Source organism: Phascolarctos cinereus, unplaced genomic scaffold (genome assembly GCF_003287225.1).
Source record: "Phascolarctos cinereus isolate Bilbo 61053 unplaced genomic scaffold, phaCin_HiC Scaffold_4;HRSCAF=312, whole genome shotgun sequence".
Taxonomy (NCBI): domain Eukaryota; kingdom Metazoa; phylum Chordata; class Mammalia; order Diprotodontia; family Phascolarctidae; genus Phascolarctos; species Phascolarctos cinereus.
Genome location: NW_027555847.1, coordinates 457,808,405 through 457,832,833, shown reverse-complemented (window position 1 = coordinate 457,832,833; position 24,429 = coordinate 457,808,405). Strand labels below are relative to the sequence as shown.

The following is a 24,429-nucleotide window of genomic DNA, read 5'->3' as shown; positions in this document are numbered from 1 at the left end:
AGTGACAGAGCTGCCTGTTGGCTCCTATAACTACTCTTTATATAGGGTCTGACCAGCCCCTGATAGATCTGGCCCTAAGAGATCACAGCCACAGGTCTCAATTCAGTCCCAATCCTAGAAGGCTCCCCACTGTGCCTCCCTGGCTAAATCTGTCTTCAGTATCCCTAGACCTGTCTCCCTATGCTTGTTTGAACTGGAAAAATGACTCACTGTGATTTTCCTTTCCATTTCCTGAGAAGGACTCAGTCTTGTGCTCTTTCAGGGTCTTTATTGGAGCAACTGTGGAGGACAGCTAGACTGAACTGCTTCCTCTTACTCTACCAGTTTAGTGTCTATATTTTTCTTCTAGAATATATAAGGTATATAGAACATGACACATACTTAAGTATGGCTGGAACAATTTATATAGGACGTATTTTTAGTTCTATCATAGAAATCAATGTAAAAATTATTTTACTTAGAGGAATTCACTTTTTAGTCTACTTTTAAGCTATTCTACAAGGCAAAATTCACCTGAAGATCATCTGAAGACGACCATGAAGTTCCTGCATACATTTCATTTATATTAGTTAAGAGGAAAAGATATCCCTTTAAATGGTAAATGAAAACATTTGATCTTACAACAAAATTTAGAGGTGCAACCTAAGCAAGGTAAGTTAGCACAATGTGCGGGTGGGGGCAATTGAATATGAAGACATTACATTCATACAAGCATTTTTAAGGAAGCACTGAGTTGTTGAAATGTGAAAAATAGTAATATCCTATCACAATGCTTCCTTAATAATGCCTATATTTCAGTTCTAAGTGGCTTAATAAAGCCATTTATGTGTTTTCCCAGGTCTCTTAAAATAGCCCTAAGGATAGCATTTCACCTTAGCAGTCAGGATGCACCATCTAGTGGTAAAAGTGGGCAATTTTGAGCTTCTCCAGAGTTACCAACCATAACAGTAGATGAGATAAAAACGACCAATTTTTTGCTTTTTGGACATGGTTTGGGGGAATGTATTTAATAAAAAGCAGAAATTTCTCACAGTAAAAGTTCAAGAGGGAGGAAGGAAGGAAGGAAGGAAGGAAGGAAGGAAGGAAGGAAGGAAGGAAGGAAGAAGAACGAAGGAAGGAGAAGGAAGGAAGGAAGGAAGGAAGAAGGAAGGATAAGGAAGGAAGGAAGGAAGGAAGGAAGGAAGGAAAGAGAGGGAAAGAGAAAGAAGGAATTTTAGCACCCTATCAGCACAATGATCAACATAGAGTGTGCTTCATTATAGTTTTTTTTAATTTTGTAAAGTAGCCCTTTGAAATGTAATGTGCTAGTTATTTTCATTACCTAAAGTCTTAACTGTCTTTAAGCATTTTAAATAAAGTCTTTGTCTGCCCTAAAACCTATTTTAATATTTTCAATTTCCATTATTTACTAAATAAAAATAAACTACAACAATACTTCAGAAATCTCTTAGATGTCTTTAAAAACAATGAGAAAATTAAACTCTCAAGACAATTTCAATGTGGTATCAAAAATCAAGATAAAATAAAATGTACAGACAAAGCATTATAACATTACACATAATAAATATTCTCATGAAAACATAATATATTCCCAAAAAAAATTCCTATTTCAGTTCCTTACTGTACCAAGAAGTGACCTTGTATTCTCAAATATCCACAGAATATGCTCTCTGAAAGGTTCTACTGAGCTTGAAAGGATTCAAGAACAGTTCTAGTGATAAAGCATGTGTCTGCAGTATGATAAGAGTATGTGCCACAGCAAAACCCACAAAACATAAAAGTACAAAACAATCTTACCCATTCCTTTCCCCTTCTGCTGCAAAAATGACTAAATGGCAGAAAAGGGATCAGAGGGTACAATGAATTACCCAAGTCTTAGATTGTCAAAAACAATAATTTTACTGTTGATAATTTGGCTGTGTCATTTTTTTTCCCAATGGTCAATGAATCCTTGTTAGTGGAATGTAGTGACAGCCATATTCAGAGTCTCACTACAAATAAAATAAGAAGACCAAAACAAGCAGTAGCTAAAAGTAAAGAGGGCTCGAAGGTTCTCCCTGAGGAGATGAATAAAGGAGTTATGCCCAAAGACAACAAGATACATCATTTTACGCGACAAACTAATCATGGCAGCCTGCAAAATACATAATAAGCAAAAGCAAACATCATTACAAACATAAATGACAATAGCTAATGCATTATCAAAGCTAAGACCGAAAAATATCTCAAAAGGATAGAACCTTGAGCCAAAGATGAAATTTAACAGGGATAAATCTAGAATGCTAGGCTTAGGTCCAAAAAAAAAAAAATCAACTTCACAGGTATAGGATGAGAGGGTTATGACTACAGGTCAGTTAAGTAGAAAAAGATCTCAGCATTCTAGTGGATTGCAAACTCGGGATGAGTTGACTTGGCAACTGAAAACTGTAAATTATTACACAATGTTACCATTATATGCTGCCCTGATTAGACCATATCTGGAATATCATGCCAGTTTCTGGGTGCCACATCTTAGGAAGGACATAAGCTAGAAAATACCCAGAAAACAGTGACAAGGATGGTAAAGGGCCTCAAGATCAGATCATATAAGGATCAGCTGAAGAAACTGGGCCATCTTCACACTATCAATCGATAAACATTTATTAAGTATCTATACATGCCAGGATTTGTGCTAAGTTCACACTCTAATGGGGGAGACAACATGTAAACAAATATATACAAAGCAAGCTATATACAAGATAAATAGGAAATAATTAACAGAGGAAAGGCAATGGAATTAAAAAGGGCTAAGGAAGGCTTACCATAAAAGGTAGGATTCTAGTTGGGACTTAAAGGAAGCCAAGAAGGTCACCAGTCAGAGTGGAGAAAGAAGAGTGTTCCAAGAATAAGGGACAGCCAAAGGAAATGCTTGGAGCAGAAAGATAGTGTCTTGTTCTTAGAACAGCCAGAAAACCAGTGTCACTAGATTGAAGAATATGTGTTAGGGAGTAAGGTGTAAAAATAACTGAAAGGTAGGAGGGGGCTAGGTTATAAAGCACTCTGAATGCTAAACAGAGCATTTTGTATTTGTTCCTGAGGGCAAAAGGTAGCTACTGGAATTTATTGAGATGGGGGGGAGAAGGGGGGTTGCAGGGCCTGGGGTGATGTGATTAGACCTGTGCTTGAGGAAAATCACTTTAGTGGCTGAATAGAGGATGGGTTGAAGTGGGGAAAGAATTGAGACAAGCAGGCCCACGAACAGGCCATTGCAATAATCCAGGTGTGAGGTAATGAGGACCCACACTGGAGTGGTGGCAGTGTCAGAGAAGAGAAACAGGAATACTCAAGAGATGATACAAAAGGTAACATCAACAGGCCTTGTCAAAAGTTTGGATATAGGGGTAGCTAGGTGGCACAGTGGATAGAGCACCAGTCCTGGATTCAGGAGGACCTGAGTTCAAATCCGGCCTCAGACACATAACACTTACTAGCTGTGTGACTCTGGGTAAGTCACTTAACCCCATTACCTAGCCAAAAAAAAAAGTTTGGATATGTAGAGGGAGAGATAGTGAGGAATTCAGGATGGTTCCTAGGTTGCAAGCCTGAGGGACTGGCTTGCCTTCTATAATAATAGGGAAGGCATAGGGAGGAAGGAGGTTTAAGGGAAAAGACGATGAGTTGTATTTTGGAATGTTGAGTTTAAGATGTCTATTGGATATCCAGCTCAACACGTCTGCAGGGCAGTTGGAGATGAAAGACTGAAGGTCAGCAGAGAGATCTGGATAATATAGGTAGATTTAAAAATCATCAGTACAGAGATGGTAATTAAATCCACAGGAGCTGATGAAATCACCAAGTATAGTAGTACAGAAGAAGAAAAAAAAGCCTAGAACTGAATCTTGGGGGATATCTACAGTTAGAGGACATGATCTGAAAGAGAATCCAGAAAAAGAGACAAAAGGAGCAGAGAGGCAGGAGAACCAGGAGAGCATGGTTTCCCAAAGACCTAAAAAGAAGAGTGTTTCAAGGAGAGAGTGATCAACAGTGTCAAAGGCTACAAAGAGGTCAAGGACAATGAGGACTGAGAAAAGGTCATTAGATTTGGCAAATAAGAGATTATCAGTAACTTTGGAGAGCAGTTTCAGTGGATGATATGGTCAGGGGCCAGATTGTCAGGGGCTATGAAGAGAGTAAGAGGAGAAAAAGTAGAGGCACTGTGTTTTCACGGAGTTTAACTACAAAAGGTAGAAGAGATACAGGATGATAGCAGGGGTGGAACACCATGTTGCCCAGATTCTATCTGCAACCCAGCACTTTACCTACCACCCTGGGGGCCTTGAGATTCTGATGAAGATTCATTATTTCCAGTCCAACATGGACCCCTACACAGTTATTCCCAGGCCATTTTCACTCCATGCCACTTCTCAGGACATGTCCCCTACACCACCGGGCTTTCCACTTCATCACTACCATTCCTGGTAAGGACAGATCAATCACTCTCTGACTACACTCACAACCCCTGCAACTTCCCTAACCAAAACAGCCCTCCTTGATATCACTCCCCTAAACATGTTGTCTTCCCCATTAAGAGACAAGCTCCTTAAGAGCAAGTACTGTATTGGTTTTTTATTTTTTTTGTATTACCAGTACCTAGCCCAGTGTCAGGGACATATTAAGCACTTAAATGCAGTTTGTGTGTTTATTCATCTAAGTCTTGCCTGGAAAAGACAAGCTTTAAGGGTGTGTAACTAGAGTTGTCCAAAGTAAAACAGACTGACCCAAGAAGAAATGGAATTCCGCTCAGCAGAGGTCTTCAAACAAAGGCTGAATGATCACTTGTCAGATACAATGGAGAAAAAAAATTTTTACATAGGATTAGCCTCTGAGACTCTGCAGCTTTTGTGCTAACATGTATTACAAGAAATTAAAGAAGTATAAAAATTAAAGGAAGAATTTGATGGGATATTCAGAACTAAGTCAACATATGCCTTGATAGTCAGCACTTCCATGCAAAACTGGGCCCAAGGGAAGAAACTGAAAAACATTTTGGAAAATATGGTTCAGGCTGAAGAAATGGACCAGGCAAAAGTCTTTCAGACCACTCAAAATTTTAATTAATACTTTCCTTGAGGAAAAGAAACAGAAAGTGATAGATATGCCTAGCACCAAAAAATAATCCAAAAAATAATTATACCTTAATAGTGAGGAAATTAAGGGGATTAGGATAACAAGTGGTTACTTGTGAGAGTTTGAGTGAATCGCATTTGACTCCATCTTGTGATTCAATTCTGGAGCCAGCTCAGTTCCCTTTCTATTGAATTACTGGTCTAGTACAATTTCTATCCAGTGAGAAAACTTTATTCAATTGTTGGAATTGGGAGAAAACTTTGTTGCATTATTTGAACCTACCCTTGCATGGCTAGAAAGCTAGACCACTTCTACCAGCTGTTTAGATACCCTTAACTAAGGATCTATACTGAGCAGAAATCCAATCAAATTCAAAGATTGATTCAAGGAGTTTTCTCACAATTGTACATCTAAAGTAACCTTTATATTATCCAAAAATTAGCCTCATATTGCTCAGTCGGTTGTTGTTTCCATATTCCTTTAATTGTTTACAGACAATGGGTGGGGGGAGTGAAATACCTCTTTTTCTAATTTCAGAGACTTGTACCTGTTTGTTCTCCCCCTCCAAACTTAGAAAGTCCCTAATCTTTAGTCTAATTAGAAATCAAATTATGTAATGTTGTATTGTTTTCTTTTAATTAATTGATCTTATTTGATTAATTGTTTTTAGCGTACAAAAATATGTCCCCCCCGTATTCAGGGTACAGCTCTAAGCTGAAGAAGGGACCTGGTGCCGATTTGTTAGGCAACTGACATGCATTGCTTAATACAGGCCTGCACAACATATGGCTTGCCAAAGAATGATATACACCTGCATCTAGGGAATCTTTGAATAAGAAAACAGGAGGCACTCACAGACAACTTTCTAAGCAGATCACTTCAGGCACAAAAGAGACCAAGAGATATATATGCCTATTTTTTTTGATGATTTTTAAAAAGTAGTTGACTTTGTCCTTAAACAAAATATTTCTCATGTACATTCTAAAAATCACACCAGATTCCAAAATAAAAATAACTTTTTCAGTGACCTCTAAACAACAATATCAAGTAAGACATAAGACAGGGCAACATACATTTGAAGATATTCTCTTCATAGGTTTACAGATGTTAATGCATTGATTCAAGCATGGGAGACCAGACGGCTTTCTCAATGATAAAAGTTTATTCAAAAAAACTGGCCTCACCAGCCACACTGAAAAAGCAAAGTGCATGAAACACACATTGCCCAGATTTCTTTTCAATTATCTCAACCTAAACAAACCACAAAAGCCAATCTTTTTAACATCAATATTCTTTCAGTGATGCTACATGCCTGTAAATTATGGAATTCTCTGACCTCAGAATAATGAAGATTGCAGGTGACCCAAAAGTAATAGAAAGACACATGGTAAGCAAAAACAGGCTATAGCATATTACTAAACATGGCCTACATGATTAGGAGTTAAAAGACATCAAAAATATGTATGACTAGAAAAGGAGGTAATGAAAGTGAAAGATAATAATCTGAATGCTGCTCTGTTATCTGCAAAATATTAAAAGAAACAAAAAAAATCTTCCACCAAGTTGGGTACTTTAAAGAGAATTTGTAGACAGAGGACAAGAACCAAGACAATATGCTCATGGTTTGCAATCTGGAATGAGGAGGGAGCTTCCACGCCAGTGAGATTACAGTTCCATCGATGAACAATATATATTGAACCCTCAGGAGCAACATTTGTTGTACAATTGGTTCTTTATGTTATTCCATTACTGAAAAAAGAGATGCAAGTAAAACCCTAAGGAAAATTCTATTTACACTCTATTAGACTATATTTCCTTGAGGATGGATCCATGTTTTTCATTGTTGCAACTCAATACCTTAGGTTGTGCTTAATTAATATTTGCTGAAATTAGAGTTGAGAAGGCAATTATAATAATCCATATTTGTACACCACTTTGCAGTTTACAAATTCCTTTTCTTTCAAAAACCCTATAAGGTAGATTATGCAAATAATATAATAATTTTACAAATGAGTAAACTGAAGTTTTGAGAACATAAAGTAAATAGCTCAGAGTAAGGACCAAAGCAAGGACTCAAACCAATGTCCTCTGACTCTAAGTTGAAGGCTGCCTATAATATATATATATATATTTATTTTATAAATATATATACAAAAATATAATAACTATTACAGCATACTGCTTCTCTAAATTTAAGAAGCAAAGGAAAAGAAATGTCCTGGTGGAAAATTCCAAGTGATTTCACACAAATGTCTATGATCTTAAGTAGATTCAAGAAACTAGTTGGTATAGTTTTAAAATTTGCTACATTTACAACTCCCACAAAATTATAAACAGTTTAGAGTGTAATTAGATACATCTTCTGCATAATTCCACTGTCCCCAAAAAATGCCCTAATAATTGTACAGTTTTCCTGCCCTTGAACCCAAACTGTGAAGAACACCAGGCAAAATAAATAGTATAACACTAGGCACAAATTAGTCATAAAATAAATCCTTGTTAAATAAATGAAAATATCACATGGAATGATGCAACAATAAGAACTGTAAATTGAATAAAAAAATAATGGTTCTGCGAAACAATTAACTCAACAAAAATTGTGGAGTGGAGGGAAGTAAGTCATTTTTCAACTGTATTGCTTAAAAATTTTTCTTGATGATATGTGAGCTTACTATATACAAATTATATTACCTGAGGTAAATTTGAACACAAATAAAAATATTAAGGCAAAAACGTTTATTACCCTCTTCCTACGTTCAAGGCGCTCTGCTAGGTTCTGGGGGATGACACAAAGACAAAAACAAACCATTACTGCCCTTGGGAAGTTCATACTCAGATTATAGCAACTTAACATGAGGATAATACACTATGACCAGGTGGGATTTATACCAGGAATATAGGGCTAGTTCAATATCAGGAAAACTATCAGCATAACTGACAATATCAATAACAAAATTAACAGAATCCTATGATTTTATCAATAGGTGCAGTAAAAGCTTTTGACAAAATACAACATCCATTCCTATTGAAAACACTAGAGAACATAGAAATCAATCGAGTTTTCCTTAACATGATAAACCATCAGCAAGCATTATATGTAATAGGGATAAACTAGAAGCATTTTCATCAAGATCAGAGTGAAACAAGGACATCTATTATCACCACTGTTATTCAATATTGTACTAGAAATGTTAGCTTTAGCAATTAGAGAAGAAAAAGAAATTGAAGGAATTAGAATAGGCAATGAAGAAACAAGACTATTACTCTTTGCAAATGATATGCCAGTATACTTAGTGAATCCTAGAGCATCAACTAAAAAACTACTTGAAATAATTAACAACTTCAGCAAAGTTGCAGAATAGAAAATAAATCCACATAAATTATCAGCATTTCTATATATGACTAACGAAGCCTAGCAACAAGAGATAGGAAGAGAAATTTCATTTAAAGTAACTGTAGCTTTCTTCCCCAATCTGGTCCTGGGCAGGATGGCTCTCGCAAAGAAAAGTAGAGAGAAAAAGAAGGGATGTTCTACCATCAATGAGGTGGTGACCAGAGAGTATACCAACAACATTCACAAAGGATTCATGGAGTAGGCTTCAAAAAGCAAGCTCCTCAGGCTCTAAAGGAAATCCACAAATTTGCCATGAAAGAAATGGGAACTCCAGGTGTACGCATTGACACCAGACTCAACAAAGCTGTTTAGGCCAAAGGAATAAGGATGTCCCATACCATATCTGAGCACATTTGTCCAGCAAATGCAATAAGGATGAAAATTTACCAAACAACGTATATACATTGGTTACGTATGTGCTGGTAACCACTTTGAAAAGCTTACAGTCAATGTGGATGAAAACTAAATTGAACTTCATTTAAATAAAGTCACAAAATGTCCAAAAAAAAAGTAACTGTAGACAACATAAAATATTTGGGAGTCTACCTGCCAAGGCAAATCCAGGATCTATATGAACACAGCTACAAAACACCTTTTACACAAAGTCAGATCTCAGGGGGAGGCTAAGCTAATATAATAAAAAGACAATTCTACCTAAATTAATTTACTTATTCAGTGCCATAACAATCAAACAACCAAAAAAATGTTTTTATAGAGCTAGAAAAATAATAGCAAGATTTCCTCTGGAAGGACAAAAGATCCAGAATATCAAGGGAATCAGTGAAAAGAAATGCAAGGGAAGGTGGCCTAGCCATACCAGATCTAAAACTGTATTATAAAGCAGCAATCATCAAAACTACTTGATACTGCCTAAGAAACAGAGTGGTAGATCAGTGGAATAAGTTAGGTACACAAGACACAGTAGTCAATGACTATAGTTATCCACTGTTTGATAAACCCAAAGACTCCAGCTTCTGGGATAAGAACTCACTATTTGACAAAAACCACTGGGAAAACTGGAAAAGAGTATGGCAGAAACTAGGCATAGACCAATATCTTATACCATATACCAAGATAAGGTCAAAATGGGTACATAATTTAAATATAACTGAATCTATAAGTAAATTAGGAGAGCAAGGAATAGTTTACCTGTCAGATCTATGGAGAAGGGAAGAATTTATGACCAAACAAGAGATAGAGAACATTATGAAATGCAAAATGCATAATTTTGATTACATTAAATTTAAAAAGTTTTGCACAAACAAAGACAATACAACCAAGATTAGAAGGAAAGCAGAAAGCTGAGAAATAATTTTACAAGCAGTGTCTCTGATAAAGGCCTTATTTCTAAAATATATAGAGAACTGAATCAAATTTATAAGAATACAACTCATTCCCCAACTGACAAATGGTCAAAGGATATGAACAGGCAATTTTCAGATGAGGAAATTAAAGCTATCTATGAATATATCTATTCAAATATGAAAAAATCCTCTAAACCACTACTGATTAGAGAAATGCAAATCAAAACAACTCTGAGGTACCACATTACACCTATCAGATTAGCTAACGTGACAAAAGAGGAAAATGATAAATGTTGGAGGAGATGTAGGAAAATTGGAACACCAACGCATTGTTGATGGAGTTGTGAACTGATCCAACCACTCTGGAGAACAATTTGGGACTATGCCCAAAGAGCTATAAAACTGTGCATACCCTTCGATCCAGCAACGCCACTACTAGGTCTATATCCCAAAGAGACTTAAAAAGGGAAAAGGACCCACATGTACAAAAACATTTATAGCAGCTCTTTTTGTGGTGGCAAAGAATTGAGAATTTGAGGGGATATCCATCAGTTGAGGAATGGCTGAACAAGCTGTGGTATATGAATGTAATGGAATACTATTGTTCCATAAGAAATGGTGAGCAGGTGGATTTCAGAAAACCTGGAAAGACTTGCATGAATTGATGTTGTGAGTGAAGTGAGCAGAACCAGGAGAACATCGTACACAGTAATAGCAACGTTGTGTGACAACTGGCTTTGTTAGGTTTAGCTCTTCTGAGCAATGCAATGATCAAGACAATTCCAAAAGACTCATGATGGAGAATGCTATCCACATTCAGAGAAAGAACTATGGTGTCTGAATGCAGATCGAAGCATACTATTTGCTCTTTTTTTTTGTCTTTTGTTTTTCTTTTCTTGTAGTTTTTCCCTTTTGTTCTGATTCTTCTTTCAAAGCATGACTATGTGGAAATATGTGTAATAGGATTATGTATATATAGCTTATACCAGATTGCATGCCATCTTGGCGAAGGGGGGAAAGAATGGGGGAATTTAGAACTCAAAATTTTATAAAGGTGAATGTTGAAAACTAAAAATAAATAAATAAATACTTCTTTTTTTTTCAAAGAGAGGTTTACACTCTTAGAGACAGAGAAGATGCAACACATACAAAAACAAATAATTTTATGACAAGGCAAGAACTGAGAAAAATAAGATAGAACTAGAAAAGTTAGATATTTGAGGAAGGGGAGAACATTTTCACATGGCCTGATCAGAAAGGGCTACACAGAGAAAAGATGAGCTAAATCTTAAAGAAAGAGAAGTTTCAAAAATGGAAATGAGGAGGGAGTATATTATACAAACAGGGCTCTACCTTTGTGAAAGCATTGAAGTAACGATGACTGCTGGGTTCTCAATTAAAAAAAGAAAACTTTTCAAAGGAAAAGAAATTCAGGTACTAATCCAGTTTGGCTAGAATATGGAGTACATGGAGAACATAAGTTGAGGTTTTTTTTTTTTAAATGACAATTTAAGCTATCTATAACCATATAAAAAAATGTTCTAAATCACTATTGATTAGAGAAAAGCAAATCAAAACAAATCAGAAGTACCACATCACACCTATCAGATTGTCTAACATGACAAAACAGGAAAATGATAAATGTTGGAGAAGATGTGGGGAAAATGAGACATTAATGCATTGTTGGTGGAATTGTGAAGTGATCCAACCATCATGGAGAGCAGTTTGGAACTATGTCCAAAGGGCTATAAAACCACGCATACCCTTTGACACAGCAATACCTTACTAGGTCTGTATCCCAAAAAGAGATAAAAAACAAAAAGGAAAAAGACCTATATGTACAAAAATATTTATGGTAGCTATTTTCTGGGGGCAAAGAATCAGAAATTGAGGGGATGCCCATCAATCGGGGAATGGCCGAACAAGCTGTGATATGTAATTAGGATGTAATACCATTGTACTATAAGAAATGATGAGCAGGATGCTCTTAGGTTTTTACCTGGAAAAACTTGCATGGGCTGATGCAAAGTGAAATGTACTGTGTATAAAGTAACAGAAATATTGTAAGATAATCAGCTGTGAATTACTTAGCTATTCTCAGCAATACAATGACCCAAGGCACTCTGAAGGACTTATGATGAAAAATACTATCCATCCCCAGAGAAAGAAGTGATGATGTCTGAATACAGACTGAAGCATACTTTTTTTACTTTATTTTTCTTGAGTTTTTTTTGTCTATGGTTTCTTTCACAATATGACTATCATGGATATGTTTTGCATGTATAACCTATATCAAATTGCTTGCCTTCTCAATTGGGGTGGAGAGGAGAAAGGAATAGAATTTGGAACTCAAAGTTTGTTTTTACATGTAACTGGGGAAAAATAAGATACTAAATAATTTTAGACGTTTTAAATAAATAAAATGACAATTTAAAATTATAATAACAAAATCAAAGCAAAAAGTAATTGAAGACATACAAACCTCTGATTGTACATGCCCCGAAAGTTGTAGTTTGCTCTGTAGTTTGGGAATGGCTTTGGATCTAAAGGCCTGTAGATGGCAGGCTCTCCCCTTTTCATAGCAAGACCATTTAGTTCCACTGTTGGAGTTATACTCCCTGTTTAAATAAAAGAAAAATACATGTAAAATATTTCTACAACAAAAAATACAATCTATACTTATATTTATTATCATGAGTAAAAAGCGGAAAAGGAGTACAGTGAGATTCTGTATAGAGAACCATCAGTATGATTTTCTTATTCCAGGAATATAACTACTATCAGAACAAAATAAAGTACAGAAGCAGTCCTTTTTCTTTTTCTGAGTTTGATCTAGTGCTTTCTGGTAACCCATTCCAAAGAAATAAAGCACACAACTCTCAAAAGTTTCTTCACATTATTCAAAATTGGACTATTCAAAATTATAATTATAGGTAAATTATGACAGATATATTATTAAATACAATTAACAAAATATAATTGTAAATAAAACATGGAATTGGTTCCAGCCCAGAGCAAATATGCAATGAAAATTCAAATAATGAGACAGAACACTTCAAGGCATTCATTACTCACACTAATCGAGATCTAGCTATACTTAATAAATTAAACATCAGCAATAAAAACAAGTAATTTAGAATGTTATACAAAGAGTTTGAAAAACTTAATGCTAAAATAACTTTAAAAAGTAAATTGAATTAACTCAATATGGATAACTTGCATAAGATCATGCTGTTCCTAATGACATGTGTAGGATGAATGCACAAACTGATTCAACCTCTTTTAGATTTGGTGTTTTATTCTTAGAATACAAAGTACAATGCCACAGCAAAAAAAAAAAAAATCCTTACCTAGAAGAGACAATATTAGAGCTGGAGCCAACCTTTATACTACTCCCTAGCACTCCCGAGTGTTGGACCCTGTTGATCACAGAGTCACAGAAACTCAGAGTTGAAAGGAGCCTCAGAAAATCACCTAATCCAATCTCAAGTTACTAGAATAGGAATTTCTTCTATAACATAATCAACAATTCTTCATCCAGATTCTCCTTTGGCTCTCCAGTGAAATGGAATCCACTCCCTCCCAGGCTGTTCTAGTTTTGAGGAAGTTTTCCTTACATCCAGTCTAATTTGGCCTCTACAACTTCCACCCACTGCTGTTAGCTCCATCTGCTGAGTCCAAGCACAACAAAACTATCCTCTTTTCTATTAGTTTCCCCCAGGTCTTCTTTTCTCCAAGCTCAACATCCTAAATTCTTTAACTATTCCTCATCATTGCATGATCTTGGGATTTTTATCACACTAGTTGCCCTCTTCCACACTCTCCAACTTTTCAATGCCTTTTCTAAAATGTGGTACCCTGAACTGAATGCTAGAAGAAGATTCCCTCCCTACCAACTGCCAGGCCTCAGACACTACCCTATTAAGACCCTCTTAATGTAGCCTAAACACCTAAATTTACAGATTAGGAAATTACAACCCAAAGAGGTAAGGTTTTAAATTTAGATACTTGAGAAGGTCCTAGCTTACCTAGAAAAGGACAAAATGTTTCAGTTCTGTTCAATTTAAGACACTTATTGAAAGCTTACTAAATGAAAGATAGTAAAAGGAGTAATGTTTTGAAATACCCCTTGTTTAGTAACTTGTGCCACAAAAAAACAAAATGTTCACTAAGTAACTTTCAGAGTAGACTCTGTAACATAACATCTTAACTCTTTGCCACTTTCTTCACAAATCATTAAGGCAAAATACACCTTAAAAGAAGAAAACAAGTTTTCTTCTTGCTACAAAGGAAAAACCAAAATGAGCTCTTCAGGATGAAACCTAGGGGTTGCCAAGACATCAACTGTCTCCTAGTAGTTGCCTTAAGCCTGGTGTGCTAACTAAAGCATCTCACTTTCAAAAAATGAGTATTAAACATTCTTATTGAATTGCATAACAGCTAAGTATGGAAATATGGAAGGAAAGGGGGTAAACTAAGAAAAAAAGTTAATAAAAATATAAAAATAAAGCAAAACCAAATATAATAATGAAGTCATCTATTACAAATGACTATCATTTCAAGCACATGGAAGCACAAAGAGAAGGAACAGCTAGAGTACCTGGATCATTATTAAATACAGTCTTAGAATCAATAACCCATATCTACTTCTCTAAATCATATTCTTCAAAAGGCTATATTAAATTTGTCTCTCGGCTAATGGATATAATCATACTAACCAGATGTCCAAGTTTTCATTCAATTCACTTTTTAAAAAACATTTATTGCATACCTACTATGTGCAAGGCACCAGGGAAACAAAGATACCATTATCATCATAATCATCATTTATATAGTGCTCTTAGATTAAAAAGTGCTTTACATATGTGAATTCATTTGATCCTCACAACCACCAGAGGCAAGAGAGGTTAAGTGACTTACCCATGGTAATACAACTAATAAGTATCTCAAGCAGGTTCAAACTCAGGTGTTCCTGACTAGAAGTTCAGCAGTCTATGCACTATACCACCTAGCTGCCCTGAAGAAGTTTATAATAAAATGGAGAATGTTGGAGTGAGGCAAGGCATGTATTTAATAACTATAATAAGAGGTAGAACGGGATGAGGACAAGGAGCCCAAAATAGGGCTATTAGGAATCTAAGGAAGCAGAAATCACTTTTTGGAGGGGTCAGGGAAGGTTTGGCTTCAAGGTTAAACCTTGATGGAAAGTAAGGTCTCCAATAGGACTCAATTAGAGGCAGGAGGTAAAGGAAGAAGTCCTCTGTGGGCATGAGGAATAATGTGAACAAACTATCAGAAATGAGAGAGGGTAAAATGAGAACCATTAGCAACAGGTAGTAGCCCCATTTGACTGGCGCGTAGAGCATTCAGAGGGGAGTTATCTGGCTAAAACAGGCAAGGAAGTTTGGCATCATCACAGGTGTGGTCCAATCCAATTCAACAAACATTATTTAAGCATCTACTAGGCTCTGAGGACACAATGATAAAATGAAACTGTCCTTGCCCTCAAAGATCCTACCTGACTAGGAGAGATAAAACATGAACACAAATAAATAAATACAAAATTATACAAAGTAATTTCAAGAGGAAGAAGGCCTAATAACTGGGGGAATTAGAAAAGGCCTCCCCCAGGAGGTAGGACCTGAGCTGCACTTTGAAGGATGCCAGGAGCTCTAAGAGGAATCACCACAGAAACCCCCTGCTTGAGCCAAGGAAGCTACTCTCTGTTTTCCAAGTACATTACATACTTAACTTCCCAGGCCTCTCGACTTTGCTCATGAATTTTCCTCCTACCTCCCTTCCTCTCCATTTGTCTAAATCCTACCCATTTCTCAAAACTTAGATTAAGTTCTAACTTCTCCATTAAGCCTGACCCAACTGTGCCAGTCCTCAGTTCTGACCTTGAAATCCGTATAGCACTTACTGCTGTTACACCATTTCATTTAGCACTTAAATACATTGCATTTTTATTTACCCTATTTCATTTATGTCCTAGATTCCCAAATAACTAGATAGTAATTCATGGACAGGACTGCATATTAGATTTCTTTGCACCCCAAGCACCCAGAACACTGCATAACAAAAGTAAGGACTCAACAAATGGTCAGTGAAAACAATGATTATAATCCAGAAACATTAAAGAACTTAACAGAAACCTACATGTTTCCCATTTGCCAGGTAGTAGTTAATTTCTCATCATCTGTAAAATGACTATGAATGTCATTTTGATTATGAGTGTGAAAAACTCAGTTTAATGTTCGCTTCTGGTATAAGAATAAGCTGAAGACAGAAAAGTCAATCTAACATACTCACTGTTTCTACATAAGACATAAGAATATAAACTACACAGACAGGGAGTCAGAATGGAAATAGATCAGGCAAACCAGGTGACTCTTGGAAATGGAAGAAAAGACTCAGAAAAACTGAGCAGGTAACACACTTACGGCAAAGCATAGAAGTGAAAAAGCATTTTGTGACTTAAGTGAATGAGTCTGTGTGTATATGAAAGATTAAATAGATCGCAAACTCTTTGAGGTCACAAATTGCATCTTCTTCTGAATCCAAATGATACTAGAATAGTGGTGGGTAAACTAATAAATTAATAAGTGAATGTCTGTGTGAATACGCTGGTTTTTGCTGACTCTTTTTTTTTAATTTTATTAATTTATTTTGATTTATCAACAATCACTTCCATATGCTTTTGAGTTGAAAATTTTTCTCCCACCCTCCCCAAGACGGCGCACATTCTGATATAGACTTTACACTTACATATCCATTAAACATATTTTCACATTAGTGAAGTTGTAAGTAATAATTAAAACCAATAGGAGGAACCATCAAAAAGATGAAACAAAACTCAACAGAAGGTAAAAATAAGTGATAGCAATTCGACTCCCATAGTTCTTTCTTTGGATGTGCACAGCATTTTCCATCCCGAGGCCTCTGGAAATGTCTTAGATCCTTGTAATGCTGAGAAGGGTTCAGTTTAACATTCTTAGTCATTGCATAACGTGGCTGTTATTGTGTACAAAGTCCTCTTGGTTCTGCTCACTTCACTCAGCATCAGATCATATAAGTCTTTCCAGGTTTTTCTGAAGTCAACCTGTTCACCATTTCTTATAGCACAATAGTATTCCATTACATTCATATACCACAACTTGCTCAGCCATTCCCCAATTGATGGGCATCCTCTCAATTTCCAATTCTTTGCCACCACAAAAAGAGCTGCTATGAATATTTTTGTACATGTGGGTCCTTTTCCCATTTGTTTGATCTCTTTGGGATATAGCCCTAGAAGTGCTATTGCTGGATCAAAGGGTATGCACATTTGTAGCCCTTTGGGCATAGTTCCAAATTGTTCTCCAAAATGGTTGGATCATTTCACAACTCCACCAACAATGTATTAGTGTTCCAATTTTCCCACATCTTCTCCAGCATTTATCATTTTCCTGTTTTGTCATGTTGGCCAATCTGATAGGTGTGATGTGGTACCTCAGAGTTGTTTTGATTTGCATTTCTCTAATCAATAACGATTTAGAGCATTTTTTCATATGACTATAGATGGCTTTAATTTCTTCATCTGAGAACTGTCTGTTCATATCCTTTGACCATTTATCAATTGGGGAATGGGTTGTGTTCTTATAAATTTGTCTTAATTCTCTATATATTTTAGAAATGAGGCCTTTATCAGAGAGACTGGTTGTAAAAATTCTTTCCCAATTTTCTACCTTCCTTCTAATCTTAGTTGCATTGGCTTTGTTTGTGCAAAAACTTTTCAATTTAATGTAATCAAAATTATCCATTTTGCTTTTCATAATGTTCTCTATCTCCTGTTTGGTCATGAATTCTTCTGTTCTCCATAGATCTGATAGGTAAACTATTCCTTGTTCTCCCAGTTTACTTATGGTATCAGCCTTTATATCTAAGTCATGAACCCATTTTGACTTTATTTTGGTATATGGTGTGAGATTTGGGTCTATGCCTAGTTTCTGCCATACTCTTTTCCAGTTTTCCCAGCAGTTTTTTTCAAAGAGTGGGTTCTTATCCCAGAAGCTGGGGTCTTTGGGTTTATCAAATAATAGATTACTATAGTCATTGACTACTGTGTCTTGCATATTTAACCTATTCCACTGATCCACCTCCCTATTTCTTAGCCAGTACCAAGCAGTTTTGATGATTGCTGCTTTATAATACAATTTAAGATCTGGAATTGCTAGGCCACCTTCCCCTGCATTTCTTTTCATTAGTTCCTTTGATATTCTGGACCTTTTGTTTTTCCAAATGAATCTTGTTATTATTTTTTCTAACTCTATAAAATAATTTTTGGTAGTTTGATTGGTATGGCACTGAATAAGTAAATTAGCTTAGGTAGGATTGTCATTTTTATTATATTAGCTCGGCCTACCCATGAGCAACTGATGTTTTTCCAATTATTTAGATCTGATTTTATTTGTGTGAAAAGTGTTTTGTAATTGTGTTCATAGAGTTCCTGGGTTTGTTTCAGGAGGTAGACTCCTAAATATTTATAATGTCTACAGTAAGTTTAAATGGATTTCTCTTTCTATCTCTTGCTGTTGGGCTTTGTTGGTAATATATAGAAATGCTGATGATTTATGTGGGTTTATTTTATAGCCTGCAACTTTGCTAAAGTTGTTTATTATTTCAAGTAGTTTTTTACTTGATTCTCTAGGATTCTCTAAGTATATCATCATGTCATCTGCAAAGAGTGATAGCTTTGTTTCTTCTTTGCCTATTCTAATGCCTTCAATTTCTTTTCTTCTCTTATTGCTAAAGCTAAGTTTCCAGTACAATATTGAATAACAGTGGTGATAATGGACATCCTTGTTTCACCCCGATCTTATTGGAAATGCTTCTAGCCTGTCCCATTACATATAATGCTTGCTGAAGGTTTTAGATAATGCTATTTATTATTTTAAGGAAGACTCCATTTATACCTATGCTTTCTAGTGTTTTAATAGGAATGGGTGTTGTATTTATCAAAAGCTTTTTCTGCATCTATTGAGATGATCATGTGGTTTCTGTTGGTTTTGGTTGATATGCTCAATGATGCTGATAGTTTTCCTAATATTGAACCAACCCTGCATTCCTGGTATAAATCCTACCTGGTCATAGTGTATTATTCTTGTGATAAGTTGCTGCAATCTACTTGCTAGTATTTTGTTTAAAATTTTTGCATCTATATTCATTAGAGAAATTGGTCTATAATTTTCTTTCTCTATTTTGACTCTTCCTGGTTTAGGTATCAACACCATATTTGTATCATAAAAAGAATTTGGTAAGACTCCTTCTTCACCTATTTTCCCAAATAGTCTATATAGTATTGGAATTAATTGTTCTTTAAATGTTTGATAGAATTCATGTAAATCCATCTGGCCCTGGAGATTTTTTCCTAGGGAGTTCATCAATGGCTTGTTCAATTTTTTTCTGAGATGGGGTTATTTAAGTATTTTACTTCCTCTTCAGTTAATCTGGGCAATTTATATTTTTGTAAATATGTATCCATTTCACTAAGATTGTCAAATTTGTTGGCATATAGTTGGGCAAAATAATTCCTAATTATTGTTTTAATTTCCTCTTCCTTGGTGGTAGCTTTGCCCTTTTCATTCTTGATACTAGTAATTTGGTTTTCTTCTTTCTTTTTTTAATTAAATTAACCAAAGGCTTATCTATTTTATTGGTTTTTTCATAAAACCAGCTCTTAGTTTTATTTATTAGTTCAATAGTTTTCTTAATTTCAATTTTATTAATTTTTCCTTTGGTTTTCAATATTTCTAATTTGGTGTTTAGTTGAGGATTTTTAATTTGTTCTTTTTCTAGTTTTTTTAGTTGTATGCCCAATTCATTAATCTCCTCTTTTTCTATTTTATTTATGTAAGCATTTAGAGATATAAAACTTCCCCTAAGAACTGCTTTCTGCATCCCATAGGTTTTGGTATGTTGTCTCATTATTGTCATTCTCTTGAATGAAATTATTGATTGTTTCTATGATTTTGTTTGACCCAATCATTTTTTAGGATTAGATTATTTAGTTTCCAATTATTTTTTAGTCTATCTTTCCATGGCCCTTTATTACATATATTTTTTATTGTATTATGATCTGAAAAGGATGCATTTAATATTTCTGCCTTTCTGCATTGGATTGTGAGGTTTTTGCCCTAGTACATGGTCAATTTTTGTGTATGTGCCATGTACTGCTGAGAAAAAGTATATTCCTTTCTATCCCCATTCAGTTTTCTCCAGAGGTCTATCATACCTAACTTTTCTAATGTTCTATTCACCTCCTTAACTTCTTTCTTGTTTATTTTGTGGTTAGACTTATCTAGTGCCGAGAGGGGGAGGTTCAGGTCCCCAACTAGTACAGTTTTGCTGTCTTTTTCTTCCTGTAACTCCCTGAACTTCTCCTGTAAGAATTTGGATGCTATACCATTTGGTGCATATATGTTTAGTAATGATATTACTTCATTGTCTATGGTGCCTTTTAGCAGGATGTAGTTTCCTTCCTTATCTCTTTTGATTAGATCTATTTTTGCTTTTGCTTTGTCTGAGATCAGGATTGCTACCCCTGCTTTTTTCACTTCAGCTGAGCATAATATTCTGCTCCAGCCTTTTACCTTTACCTGTATGTGTCACTCTTTTTTAAATGTGTTTCCTGTAAACAACATATGGTAGGATTATGGTTTTTAATCCATTCTGCAATCCGTTTCCATTTTATGGGAGAGTTCATCCCATTCACATTCACAGTTATGATTACTATCTGTGTCTTTTTCTCCATCCTTTTTTCCCCCTATTTATGCTTTCCTTTCTCCTTTTTCCTTTCCCCCCTTCACTAGTGTTTTGCTTTTGACCACCGCTTCCTTCAGTTCCTTCCCCCTTTTATTATCCCTTTCCCTTTTCTTCCCCTTTAGTCTTACTGCTTCTTCCCTCCCTTCTTTCCCCCCCTCTTTCTTTCCCCTCCCTTTTCTTTCCCTTTTCCCTCCTACTGCCTATAGGGCAAGTTAGATTTCTATACCTAACTGATTATATTATGCCCTTCTTGAGCCAAATCTGATGAAAGTAAGGTTCAAACAATGCTCTCCCCCCCACCTTCTTTCCCTCTGCTGTATTTGCTGACTCTTTAAAACAAAATCCTGGAGAGGCAAATGTAGCACTCTGCTAAAGCAATTGTTTTAAACCTCAGTATCCACCATTAAACTTCAACCTTTAACTGATATAACTCAGTTGTTTCCCAATTTATCACTCTAAAAATCCTTGTTGATTACAGAACTAGTCTGTTACGATGCAACCAAAGCTCTTCTTTCTTTCCAAAAGCACACAAGGAAAAGGCATAAATATAACAGAAGAAAAGGAAACAATTCATCACTGGATTACCTGGATTACTATTAATATTGTTTTTGGGAGGTCGAGGAGTTGGTTTGGGAAGGGTAGTTTCCCTCAAGGCTTTGTTGGCAGCAGCATGTTGGGCTTTCTTTATACTGCTCCCTTCGGACTGCCAGGTCTGTTCTCCAAGAGTCAGCTGCACTGAGAACATCTTCAAAAAAATTGAAAAAATTAATTAAAGCTTTCCAGTAAGAAAGTATGTATGAAATGTTACCTGTCTGAAAAATAAATACATAGAATCATAGAATTTGAGCATTAGCAGGGATTGTAAAGATTATCTAGTCCAACCTGACAAATTGTATAAAAAAGGAATGTAGTATAGTAGACAAAGTGCTAGACTTGGAGGCAGGAAAACCTAAGTTTTAATCCTGCCTCAGATACTTAACAGCTGTGTGACCCTAGGCAAGTTCCTTAACTTCTCTGGACTTCAGATTCTTCTTCTGTAAAATAAGTAGGTTTGACTCAATGATGCCTAAGGTCCCTACCAACCATAAGTCTATGATCCTAGAAAGCAAAGATGTCCAAAGAGATTGAGTGAATTTCTTCCAACTGGGTTATATAACTACTCAGTATCCTTCAAAAGAAGAAGGTTCTAGGGGCAAGCTAGGTGGCACAGTGGACAAAGCACTGGCCCTGAAGCAGGAGGACCTGAGTTCAAATCTGGCCTCCGATACAACACTTCGCACTTACTGGCTATGTGACCTTGGGCAAGTCACTTAACCCCAATTGCCTAAAAAAAAAAAAAGAAGAAGACGAAGGTTCTAGAACTTCAATCCACTGCAGTAACTCTAAGTGATAAACACCAAATTCTGTCTTCTGCCATATCAGCAGAGGCTGGCATTGATAGGGTCCCCTAATGTATACGTGAGGAAAAAATAAATTAAAAAGAACATGATTTTGTAATAAAATGGAAACATCTTTTTAATATCATTCAAATTATCTTCACTAAAGCATATATAGAAATACACATGGCAAAGTAAATCTGTTCTCCTAAAAATCTGGGGCACATATCAGAGAAGACCTAAATTTCTTCCTCTTTTCTATCACAAACTCTCAGAGGAAGAGGTCAGACAGACATAAAGATGAAACTGGAAAGAGGACAACAAACTGACAAAGGATAGAAATGGTTTGCAAATAACTATTATAAATTATTTTCACCATCAAAGATAGTGGAGCTACTATATTTGGATTCTTAGTATCACCATCTTGAATGTGTTTATACAGGAAATGGAAATAGCAACAAAGAAAATAGCTATACTAGACCACGGATGCATAGAAGGGGGTCTCTGCTATTTTGAGAACATTGAAGGACTAACTCTCAAGATATCTAAAAGAGGGAAAAATAGCCAAGTGGTAAAAAAAGTCTCTCAGGCCATACCAATACCAAAAAGAAGTGTACAAGAAACCCACCAATCAACTAAATCATATACCTATTTTCCTATCTGTAAAGAAATTTTATGAGAAATATCTATACATTCATTGGGTATATACACTTGATATAGAAAGAAAGGGTTTTATAAGTGATATTTTACAGCAGATCATCAAAATTGACTGAAAGATCCAGAGAACACAAGGTCCCACTGAATTTATTATTTGGAAATCATAAAAAAGCATTTTGTTTGGTATGGCAAAATACCATCTCCTAAAGAGTAAAGTAAAGCATCTCAAGGGAAATAACAAAAAAAGTAGGCAGGAAGGAGACCTAGTAGTACCATATCTAAAACTATACCAGAAAGCAATAATCATCAAAAACAATTTGGCAACAGTTCAAAAATAGAGAGTTTAATCTGTGTAACAGATGAGGTGCATACTGTACAGAAGCAAATGAACCTAGTAGCCTAAAGTTCAACAAACCCGAAGATCCCAGCTTCTGGGGGAAGGACTCACTATTTGACAAAAATTTCTAGGAAAACTGGACGGCAGTCTAGCAGAAATGAGGTTAAGAACAATGCTAAATATCAAATAAAGGATAAGTTCCAAATACATACATGACTTAAAAATAAAAAGTCATATCATATACATACAAGTTAGAGGAACTAGGAAGAAATTACCTTTAAGATCTATATATAGGGGAAAGGTTTATAATTAAACAAAGGATAAAGAGGACTACAAAGGATAAAATAGAAACTTCTGATTGCAAAAAAATTTTAAAGTTTTTTCATATTGCAAATGCAACACAGCTAAGGTTGTTATAAGGGAAACAGTCACCAGGGGAAAATCTTTGTAGCAAGTTTCTCTGATAAAGGTCTCATTTCCAAGACATAGAAGGAACTGTTTGAAATTAATAAGAATAAAAGCCATTCTCCAGTTGATAAATGGTCAAAAGATATGAATATGAACAGGCAGTTCTCAAGGAAAGAAATCTAAGCTATCAACATACATATGAAAAAATGCTCCAAATCACTAAATTACATTAGAGAAATGCAAATTAAGGCAACATTGAGGCTCCACTTCGTACCTATTGGATTGCCAAAGTTGAGGAAAAGAAGGAAAATTTCACATTTTGGCTGGGCTGTGGGAAAACAAGTATATTAATGCATTATTGAAGGACCTATAAACTTCCATTCCCATGCAAAGGCATAGAAGTGGGAGACAGAATGTCACATAAAGGAAACAGAAAGTACACCTGTTTGGCTGGTGTATACAATACACGAAATGAAACAATGAAACAAAAAAGAGTTCTGTTTGACATAATGCACAGAAGCAAATGAACCTAGTAGCCTAGAGTTCAACAAACTCAAAGATCCCAGCTCCTGGGGGAAGGACTAACTATCTGACAAAAACTGCTGGGGAAATTGGACAGGAATCTAGCAGAAATTAGGTTTAAACCAACACTAAAAATAATGTACAAAGATAAGCTCCAAATGCATTTATGACCTAAAAAGCTAATACTAACTGGACAAATTTGGACTTTATCCCAAAAGCAATGTGGAGCCACTGAAGCTTCTTGAGAAAGTCATTGACCTCACCATACCTGTACTTTAAGGACACTGACATGGCAACTGCATGGAGAGTAGAGAAAGAAGAAACAATGCAAAATTGGTCTTTCTGACCAATTAGGAAGCTATTGCAATAGTCTGTTTGAAAAATGGTGAGGGCCTACCTAAACTTGGGTAATTGTGCTATGAACAGAAAGAAAAAGACACAGGAGACAGACATCAAAAAGCTTGAATCAATAAGACTTGACTATTAATTGTATATGGGATGACAGATAATGAAGAGTCAAGG

At 35.6% G+C, this 24,429-nt stretch overlaps 1 protein-coding gene and 1 pseudogene across 7 annotated transcripts in view; one reads left to right on the top strand and one right to left on the bottom strand.

The window, feature by feature from the left end:
• STAU2 (staufen double-stranded RNA binding protein 2) overlaps positions 1–24,429 on the bottom strand; it is a 431,723-nt gene that overhangs the window by 353,587 nt on the left and 53,707 nt on the right. For all 7 annotated transcript variants that reach the window (XM_020971016.2, XM_020971017.2, XM_020971014.2 and 4 more), the window contains 2 exons: positions 21,193–21,352; positions 12,287–12,422 (listed from right to left, as the gene is read on the bottom strand). In XM_020971016.2, coding sequence (XP_020826675.1) covers positions 12,287–12,422; positions 21,193–21,352 — 296 coding nt within the window. The remainder of the gene's footprint in view (positions 1–12,286; positions 12,423–21,192; positions 21,353–24,429) is intronic.
• On the top strand, positions 8,595–8,982 carry LOC110197266 (large ribosomal subunit protein eL31 pseudogene; annotated as a pseudogene).